This window comes from Populus nigra, chromosome 10 (assembly GCF_951802175.1).
Source record: "Populus nigra chromosome 10, ddPopNigr1.1, whole genome shotgun sequence".
NCBI lineage: Eukaryota > Viridiplantae > Streptophyta > Magnoliopsida > Malpighiales > Salicaceae > Populus > Populus nigra.
Genome location: NC_084861.1, coordinates 16,155,658 through 16,166,660, shown reverse-complemented (window position 1 = coordinate 16,166,660; position 11,003 = coordinate 16,155,658). Strand labels below are relative to the sequence as shown.

The following is an 11,003-nucleotide window of genomic DNA, read 5'->3' as shown; positions in this document are numbered from 1 at the left end:
AAAACAAACCTAAAAATTTTCCAGTTTAGTTACACTCCTTGATATTACTTTTTTCTCTCTTTTCTTCTGCTTCGTTCTCTATTGACTGTCTTTATTTTATTTTATTTTCTCTGTTCCCCTTTTTATTTATTTCAATTCTGTAATCTTTCGATAGAATTATATCAAAAAAACATTACATACAATTTAATTTTCAACTTGAGTTAAGTGAAGAGATATTTTTGTATTATATTTAAAGCTTTTTTTATCCGATGACTGTAAAGTGTAAACCAGTGAAAGACCACAAAATTTGCAAGGGAACGGACAAATGAAGGAAGAAAGGGTTAGCTGCCACGTGATTGAATCATTTGATTCGAGGAGCAGACATGTCCCCCACCATTCTTAAGACAAGGTGGGACTCACTGGAGGTAATACGTGTCAAGTTCTGAGAGGGACTTTTGGGTGGATTTTTTACAAGGAGGCAGGTGCTTGCGCCATCTGCGTGGCGGCTGCTGCTGCTGCTGCTGGTTCCTTTTTCTTTTTAAGAAAAAAAGGTTTTGATTTTTATTGTTGAGTAGAAATAATGGCATCGACGGCAGTTTCTGTGGTCGTTGGATGATAGGTCATATTTTTCCAGATCTTTACTGTGACTGGCTTTGCTTATGCCACACTTGCTGTTCTAAACTTGTGTATCAGTAGATATCCTGTGGTCATTGGTGAATAGTCATATTTTTCTTGATCTTTACTATGACCAGCTTTGCTTACGCGGGCCATACTTGCTGTTTAATTGGAGCTTTAAAATATTTTTTTATTTATAAATATATTAAAATAATATTTTTTAAAAAAAATTTAATTTTGATATTAATACATCAAAGCAATCTAATAACACAAAAATAAATAATACAAAGCACAGAAAAAAATTCAAAAAACTTTTTTTTAAAAAAACAAACAGACTCCCAATCTTAGAATCAAAGTTAATAAATTCACCATCTCAGGTGAACTGAGTTAACTTAATTATTTTAAAATAAAAATAAAAAATAATTTTTAAAATTAAATCAAGTTATAACTAAGTTAAAAAATTAATCAAGTATAAAATAATTTATTCTTATTTAGTTTAATTTAAAATCTAATGAAGACTAAATCTCTAACCGAGTTAGGTTGAGATGCTTGTCGGACCAGATTTATTAGAATGTTACCAATGTAGTTGTCTGCGCAGCATCATTCTATACAAATATGTGTGTGTGTGTGTGTGTGTGACGAAGCCATCCTTTCTTCCTGGTTTGCTTGCCATTCAATGCTGGGAGCAACTTGGCTTCTATTTTAAAGTGGTGGATGAATAATAATATATAGTTTTGACCGAAACGTATCATATTATTTGTTTTTAAAAGGATGAGAGAGGTGTGATTAATGTTTAAACTCGTCTTGAATCAGTGTAATACACTGTCTAATCTTGAATATATGCTTGAAAAGCCACTGGACACGGCATTATTAATGGCTACAAACATTAATTAAAATACATTGGACGAGCAAGTTCGAAGGAACAAAACTGAAACCAAAGCAGGAAAGCGCCACGTTAGAGCGTAGGTTCAATGAACCTTGGAAACACTTCAGCAATAATGTGCAGCTACACTCCACCTCATTGCATTTTTTTTATTTTTTATTTTTTTATTTTTATATATAACAATATCGTTAACTCCTAATTATTCACATGGGCATTCCGCATAGATTCACCTGAGAAAATTTAATAAACCGAGAAATTCCATGTAATGTTGGATATTATACTAAATTTAACCTGCATGTGTTTCACTATTAGCAATTTCATAATTATTTCATTGTTCTACCTGGTTGTTATTAAAATCAGTATAAATTGCTGGTCAATTCAATAACTCGTTGACTTTTCTGATTTAAATTTCAAGTTAAGTTAAATAAAAATTAATTTAATAAATTTAATCGACCTAATAAATCAACTCATAATCTAATTTAATTTATTTCCGACTGCTGATCACATCATGTTTTAGGTATTAAAATTGTGCTACAGAATTTCTGACTAAATAAAATTCACACATCATACGAGCCCGTTAATTACTCTCTTTCTTTTTGGATTTAATATATATTCTGTTTTTAAATTCAATGAATATTTTTAAATATTTTTTACTATTTTTATACAAAATGGGCATTCAAGGCTAGGTGAAAAGTCACTTATCAGCCTTGACATGCAACTTCGAGGTATGCATATTGAATATATGAATATCTCGTGTACTAGTACATACACAACTGATAAGAACACGTGTTCTGTTCAAATTTATGAAAATAAATTTAAAAATTAAGATAAAAGTTCAAACTAATTAAACTTAGTTTGAATAAAATATATTAAATTAAAATAGATTTAATTATAAAAAATTAATTTTAATTTTAATCGGTCAACCCACCAAATTAGAACTAAATTTAAACATCTCACTGGGCCTAGAAACATATTAACCAAATTCCTGAATTGACCCGCTGGAACTGTACCAAAATCAAGTGTGCTATCAGCGATTGAAGGAGAATAGAAAACAATCAAAACTTTGTTTTTTTCTTTTTTTTGGAATATAATCATGACTTTCTTAATTTAAATCACCGGCAGGAAAAACTTTATTGTGATTACATATAGCAAAATCAGGGCACCGTACAAAATATATCCAGCTATTTTAGAAAATAAGATAAGATAGATCAAACCGTGAAGCCCAAGAAGGGCTCCAAGGTCACAAGCAAAGCTCAAATTTAGAAGGTGTAAAAAACAATTTAATTTATTTAATTTAATTATAAAGCTGGCATTAAAAATCTTAAAATATCTAGCCTACCCAGATTTTGGTGACTGTCTTGGAACTTAAAAAAAAAAAATAGAGGGTAAACTGAAATCCAATAAAATAATTAAAATAAAAACTATGAAATCAAGTAAATATAATTAATTAATTAATCAAGGTTTGACCTCCTTCCACGAAGCAAGGTTTCCATACATGCACGTTCGGGCGCCGTCCCTACTCTAAGTGCTGTCCGTTTCCATTCCAGAAAACTTATGGTGTAGTCACTCACACCATTAGTTTCACCATTCACTTAGTTGCGTTTGCTCCCCAAAACTGATTTCTAAAAATTCATTTTCCAAAATTGTTTATGTTTATTTGTCATTAAAAAAATTAGTCAATAAAAAACACTTTTCAATCAAAAGAAAATATAACTTGGTTTTCAGGAAAATGTTTTCCTTTTATTTTGGGCGGAAAATATTTTCTGAAAGTTGTAAAAATTTTAAAAATATCATATTATTTGCTGATTATATCAAATTTGGTCCTCAAACTTTTGATTACTATATATATTTTGTTTTGAATATTTGTTTTTCAATTTTATCCCTTAGAATTTAATTTTTATATTAATTTTGGTCTTTATTTTTATAATTTTTATTTGCTTTTCCCTTATCATTTTTTAATTTAAATTTTTTATCTATCAAATTTGATCCTCATTCTTTTGATTGTTACTTATTTTATTTGAAATAATTTATGAAATATTAATTATTATTATTTTAATTTCTTCATCTTTCAATTTTTTTATTTTTTAGATTTGATCTCTATTATTTTGATTATTATTTATTTTATTTGAGATAATTTATTATATTTTTTTTTTCAATTTCATTCTCATTCAACTTTTTAATTTGTAAGATTTGTTCATCATTATTTTAATAAACTTGAAAAAAATAAAATATTAATAAGTTATTTTCCAACTTATTTTTCATTACACTACCAAACATCTAAAAATAATTCACTTTAAAAAAAAATTACTTTCTATTAAATAAATAAAGCTTTAATTTTTTTACGAGGGGATTTCAATAGTTTGTGTTCATATTGAGCAGTTCTTGCAACTTTTGTTAAATCCCACCAAGGAAATTTTATATTAGCTTGTGATTTTAAAATAATCAGAGCAAGTTTTTTTTATTGTTCTTGAAATAATAAATCTGAAATTAATATCTAATTAATATGTTATGTGTTAAATAAATAAATTATAATAGATTAATAATTCTTTAAATAATAATACGAAATAATTATAAAGTTTGAAAGATTGGTTTGGTAATTTATATAATTTTTAAAAATGAATGATTCATTTACTTTAATCTAAGAATTTTATAAATGAAATAGAAAAAAAGAGAGATAAACTCACTTTTAAATTATCTTTTGAAATTTAAAAACTAGAAGAATCGCACAAACAAAGAAAAAATAATTACTTTTCATTATTCTTATTTATATCATTTTCAAAAATAAAATTTACACCATTTATAAAATTCTACTTTAAATAAGTTTTTTTTTCATGTTAAGAAAACAAAATAAAATCAAAATATGCAATCTATTAAGTAAATAAAAGGTAATTATAAAATATGTAGCTAGAAATTTCAAAATATCCAAAATGGGCACCCAATTCTTTTGAACAAAAAAGTTATCAAAGAATTAAAAAAAATAAATTTCTCCACCACCAAACTTGAAAAAAAAAATGATGCCTAGCTTCTTTTGAGTCCATCTCTCACCAAAATCTTTTTTTTTCCCTTCATCCACACCCATTTGTCCACCTCACAACATAGCCATGAAACACCATACTTTGAGTGTGAATAAGCACACTAGAGAAAATCCCAATATAATAAACTCTTTGCAAACTCTCAAGAAAATAAATAAAAAAACTCCAAATTATCCAAAACTCCAACCATCACCACGGTTTAACCACGGTGAAAGCCACCCTAACCATGGTTATCTATAAATTCACCCACCCAAATACACTTCTTTCCATTTCTCACCCTGTTTCAGACAAATTGCCACCTTTCTCCCTCCCTCCTTGCATTTTTCTCCTTGTTTTTTTTTTTTCTCCATGGGACAGTAGCAGTAGAAAAATTTAACCCAAAAGGCTTAAAGGCATTTAAGGTCCCTACTTCTTCTCTCTCTGTCTAAACAGTAAGCATAAGAGCAATATCATGACACAAGAGAAGAGAGATTCTTCTTCTTCCTCCTCCTTTTCTTCCTCTTCTTCTTCTTAACCCCAGAAAGGTAGAAGAGAGAAACTTTGTTAATTTCTTCAATGGTTGCAGCAGCTCTTACGAATCCACAACTCATTAACTTGGTAAAGATACAATTTTTTTCGTCATTTCTTTATTTATCAATTAATCTTGGATCCCATGTCTTAAATTTTGTATCAAACCATGTCTTTCGTGGTTAAGTTTTGTTATATTGCTTGATCTTCTGTGCTTATTAATTGTACTCTCCTGGAATTTTGTACACACTATTAATTGCTGATATCAATCAATATCTTGTAATTAATTAATCATCATTTATGTCACACAGAAAAAGGAATCCTGTTAATTCTTAGTGTCTTTTCATGTATCATGGTGATGACCCTTTTGATTCCCTGCTAATTCATGGTGCGTTGTGTCCTTTCACCGCTTGGTTTTCAGGAAAGATGGCTCTAGGAGACTTATTATACTTGTTTGTGTAATAAAAGGCTTGAAATTCATCTTAAAAGATCTAACATCTGATTTTGTTAAAGACTTAGTGTTGTTATTGTTGAAAGGTTGAGTTTCTTTCTTTCTTTTCTCTCTGCTTACTTAACAAGCAATTTTGCTGGAAGTATTTTTGTCTAATAAGCTATGAATAATCACACACACCTCTCTCTCTCTCTTTTATTTTTGGTAGAGAATCATATGCTGTTTTTAGTTGTTAGTGATGTAACAAAATCCAGTTACAGGTAGATCTACGGTTTTTATGGATTATAATTTTTACCCTCTTAAAACTTTTGCTTCTATGTTATGATGATCATCAGTGAAGATGGTGCCCTCTTGTTTATTTTGTAACTGTGCTTATGACTGAGTCGTTGGTTGCTAACTTTTAATTTGAAAAATTGTTGTGTTTTCTTGATATCTTGACATGTAAAATGGGGTTGAGATATTGTATCTAATTTCATTTCATTATTATTGGTTTGTTTTTGGTAATATAGGTTTGCTTAGATGTAATTAAAGACTAGTTGTCGGGCATGTCAAGACATAGCCCACCGCCTAGACACCCTGTTGACGTGTCCGAGTGGAGGTTGGGATCCGCGGTTTTTTCGCTTAGGATTTGAATTTATGTTGTCTGCTTCTTGGTGATATTGATTTACCATCAGGAATTATTTGTTTCATATCTCTGGAATTATTTTTTCTCACTGACACGAGAAAAGCAAGTTCATTTGTTTCAAACCGTAACTGGTTCTGACGCTGTTGATGATAAAGCTTGCTGTATGTTATGTTTGCATATTTGTTTTTTTGTTTGTTTCTTACAAATGTCCAGCTAAAGAGAGCCGTAATGGACATATGATTATATTTGTATGTCGGTTTGTATACGCTTTGTCGGTCTTCTAAAACAGTTACTCTGTTTTTTATTGTTTGGTAATTAGGTATTAGTCTAATTCATGGTATCTATGCTATTCCATACTCCATGTGTTTTACATCAAATCAGAGTTTAATGATTCATTATACACGATCTACTGCAAGATAGAGTATTGGAGAAACTTTCACCAATTATTTAAGTGCATTTATTTGGCTCGCAGGAGCTTAGCTGTTGCTGCCTCTTCCTGCATCATATACTCTGAATTGCAAAGAATAAGAAAAGGTGAGCTTCTAAGAGATAGCTGTGCACGGAGATTGATATCGCAAGAGAGGTGAAGCCAATCTTAACTGAGCTTAGTCATCCATCCATTTCTTAAAACCGAGCTGACTCTGGCGTGTGCTGAAATGGGAATCTTTGAAGAAATGGGATTTTGCAACAATCTGGACTTTTTCTCGGCTCCTCCTGGAGAAATGGATGTGGTTCCAGAATGTGAACCAGAGGCAACAATCGAAGAGGATTACAGCGATGATGAGATGGATGTGGACGAGCTGGAGAGGAGGATGTGGAGAGACAGAATGTTGCTTAGGCGACTTAAAGAGCAGAGTAAGAATACGGAAGTTGTTGATAATGCAAAACAGCGTCAATCCCAGGAGCAAGCACGAAGGAAGAAGATGTCACGAGCGCAAGATGGTATCCTGAAATATATGCTGAAAATGATGGAAGTTTGCAAAGCTCAGGGTTTTGTGTATGGGATCATTCCTGAGAAGGGAAAGCCAGTGAGTGGAGCATCTGACAATCTCCGGGGATGGTGGAAGGAAAAGGTCAGGTTTGATCGGAATGGGCCTGCTGCTATTTCCAAGTATCAAGCAGACCATGCAATCCCTGGAAAGAATGAAGATTGTGGTACAGCAGCATCCACACCTCACACCTTGCAGGAACTTCAGGATACAACTCTTGGATCACTTCTGTCAGCCCTGATGCAGCACTGTGATCCACCCCAGAGGCGTTTCCCCCTGGAGAAAGGCGTTGCCCCCCCATGGTGGCCCACTGGGAATGAGGAATGGTGGCCTCAACAGGGTTTGCCCAAGGATCAGGGTCCTCCTCCATACAAGAAGCCCCATGATCTGAAGAAGGCTTGGAAAGTCAGTGTTCTAACAGCAGTGATTAAGCACTTGTCTCCTGATATTGCCAAGATTCGCAAGCTTGTTCGTCAGTCTAAATGTTTACAGGATAAAATGACTGCCAAGGAGAGCGCCACTTGGTTGGCTATAATTAATCAGGAAGAAGCACTGTCTCGGAAATTATATCCAGATAGCTGCCTTCCCATGTCTGCTGGTGGAAGTGGTTCTTTTATCATCAGCGATTCCAGTGATTATGATGTTGAAGGAGTGGATGATGAACCCAATGTTGAAGTAGAGGATTGCAAACCTCTTGATGTCAATCTTTTCAACATGGCAACAGCAGCTGGACCAAGAGATAGATTTATGATGCCGCCAGTGGCTCCACAAATTAAGGGAGAACATGTTGAGACAAACATGAGTTTCATTCAGAAAAGGAAGCAGCCTGCTGGTGAGCCACATATGATAGTTGATCAAAAGGTGTATAGGTGCGAGTATCCTCAATGCCCCTACAATGATTCCAGATTTGGGTTTCTCGACATCACTGCAAGAAATAATCACCAAATGAATTGCTCATACCGCACTAACACTTCTCAGGAATTTGGAATGTCTAATTTCCAAATTAACAGTGACAAACCAGCTGCGTTTTCTCTCCCATTTCCCCAAACTAAGGCAGCAGCTCCAAACCAGACCCCCTCATTTAACGTTTCAGGACTTGGACTTCCAGAAGATGGGAAAAAATCGATTTCTGATCTTATGTCTTTCTATGATACCAATCTTCAGCGAGACAAGAACATGAATCCTGGGAGTGCCAATGTTATCGGAGATCAAAATCAGCAGCAACTGCTAGAGCAGAAATTTCAATTCCATCTTGACCGCAGGAATGTCAATTTTACAGGGGACCAAAATCTGCAGCAGCAACAGCAACAACAGAAATTTCAGTTTCAGGTGGATTCTAGGAATGCTAATGTTATTGGTGGTCAAAATCAACAGCAACAGCAGAAATTCCAATTTCAGCTTGATGATAGCTTCTATGGCCAAGGGGCTATAATGGGAAACAACATAACTGAAGTGACCAGCATGCCAGTGAACAGTTCTGCTTTCCCATCAACTGAAATTCAGTTTGATCACTGCAAGGCATTTGATTCTGCATTTGATGCCAATGCCAATGATAATGTTGCTGACTTCAGATTTGGCTCTCCGTTCACCATGCCACCAGTTGACTATTCCATGGATCCAATGCCAAAGCAGGATGCTGGCATGTGGTACGTCTAACACTCTGGGAAGAAAGTCATCATCAACACAGAGCCTGCTTCATAGTTGTGAAACTTCATCACCAACACGTTTTCTGCTTCATAGTGCTGAAACTTCTTCCTTAGGAGTTTTAGTAGCTTAATATGTTCGTATATGTAGATGTTTGTGAACTTCTGAGTTTATGTTCTGCTACTTTATGTTGCCAAGTGTAGGATTTCTAGGTTGCTTTCAATGCAGTATTGAAGAATGGCCAATAAAGAATTGGCAAGGACCAAACCCATGTTCAGTACTGCTGTCGAAAAGTTTATATCGGCATGTAGTTAAATATATGTGCACATATATCAATATATGGTGTTAATACATTATGCTGTATTTTGTGTTTGTGCAAGATCCCTGCATTCCTTGCATGGTCTGTTTTTTGATCCTGCTAGATATGATTAGAAAGTGGCCTTATAATGCTTCCACTTTCTCAGCTCGTTCAGTGCACCTGACCAGTTTTTCTAAAGGTACTTGAACAGAAATGCTTCTTTTCCTGTGTGCACAACACACCCTCACACAGACGGCAGAGACAAAGTAAGTAGTGGTGGAGTCCAGGAAGAGTTGATGGATGTTAGCCGAAGTTACAAGAAAGATGTGGAATTCTAGCACGAGGCAGCGCTCAAAAGCTGGCAATAGTATCTACCACATCAACCATGGACTCTTCTTTTCGCATCTCAGGACTTCCAAGCACTAACATTCTTTTATGTCTCGGGTCAAAAAACTTGATGGAAAGATTCTTTTGCACATTAAAACACATGCCTTTCTTTTCTGTTTGAAGCAGCGATTGATCTGATAGGGCTGTTTTGATATCATTCTTGTTTCTGTTCTCTCTATTTCGTGTACAAATTTCAACTCATACACGGTTGAACTCCTACTGAGGGTTCAAAATCTTTACCATGGAGCCAAGCTTTCTCTCATCCCTGAATCCCCATCTTCCCTGCCCAAGGTTTGAGGCCAGGGTGTCCTGGTGGAAGACATGACACGGGGAGTTAAATTCATGCACCAAGTATATAGATGTGTGAGACTTCCTGGTCTGATTGGAGGCAGGAAAGGAGCTTCAACGGCAATCGACTAATGTTCTGCTTCTGGTTCGAAAAATAATTAATAATTAAATTGATGGTTTTTTAAGATACATGTACCATGAAAAATTACTGATTTGATAATTTCGGTTTAAATGTTTTTTAAAGTATTTTTTGTTTTTTTTTTATAAAAAAAACTGAATTGATGCTTGTTTTAGATGCCAAAATCATAAAGAATTCAACTAGAAAACATCAATTTTACAACTTTTTCAAACAAAAATAATTGAAACAAACACATTCAATGGCATTATCAATCAGACGTTTAAGAGATTACGATTCACACAAGGAGGCAAAATATCAGACAGGCCCCATGCTCTTTGTCTGGCATGGGGAAAAGAAAATCCTGAGAAGATCAGTCAAAGTTAGGCAGGTTTTGGAAGTGAAGGTATTTGCCATTGGAGCAAGTCCTTTTCACCCCCTGCGCACCCTTTCCTTCAACCCCATCTCTTGTCTTCAATTTTCCAATTTGGGCCTTCCTTTACGTTATCAGACAAGCGTGTGCATACAAAGATATGCTTGCACACATTTTCTTAAAGCAAAAATAGACTCCACAAGATCTAGAACAAGCCACGATTTGTGTTTTACTAATTTATTTTTTTATGGTATATTTCAATAAATCCTAGAGATATCATATCATTATTAAATTCATATGAAAATCTAAAAATATCACATAAATCTTTTTTTTAATCAAAAACCAACATCTAATTGAAAATAAAATGAATTATTAATTGTGTTATAAAGACCCTTGTGTCCATGCTTTATGACCTGTAACATGAAAATCATAATACTTCAATAGCTAAATAATAATGTGTAATATCAATTATTTATAAATTATGTTAGTAAATGGAACCCTCGAGAAAGGTTAGAATAACAGTCTCTGCTTCTTACGAGATATCAAGTAAAAATAATGTTTAAAAATATAGTTGCGATTATTTTTTAAAGTGCTTTTTATGTTAAAATAGATTAAAATAATATTTTTTTTAAAATTATTTTTGAGATCTGTGCATGATCCAAAACATAAAAAAATATTAAATAATTATTTAATTCGGGATAAAGACTTTATTTTAGGTAAAAAAGAGGTAAGAATCTTGAAAGGATTTTATAATATATTTTTAATCATAAAAGTAATTTATGTTAAAACAATAAACTTTAAGATGCTCCAAAAAATT

The 11,003-nt window shown here is 33.2% G+C and overlaps 1 protein-coding gene across 1 annotated transcript; it reads left to right on the top strand.

Moving 5' to 3' along the window:
• Positions 1–4,810: 4,810 nt before the first annotated feature.
• LOC133705853 (ETHYLENE INSENSITIVE 3-like 1 protein) lies at positions 4,811–9,088 on the top strand. The gene is made up of 2 exons (XM_062131255.1): positions 4,811–5,106; positions 6,565–9,088. Exon 2 carries the CDS (start codon positions 6,749–6,751, stop codon positions 8,735–8,737), a length of 1,989 nt encoding a protein of 662 aa, XP_061987239.1. The 5' UTR covers positions 4,811–5,106; positions 6,565–6,748; the 3' UTR covers positions 8,738–9,088.
• Positions 9,089–11,003: the final 1,915 nt, after the last annotated feature.

What these genes read in the sequence shown, in the direction of transcription:
- LOC133705853 (XM_062131255.1), top strand. Translation starts at nt 6,749, where the DNA reads ATGGGAATCTTTGAAGAAATGGGATTTTGCAACAATCTGGACTTTTTC.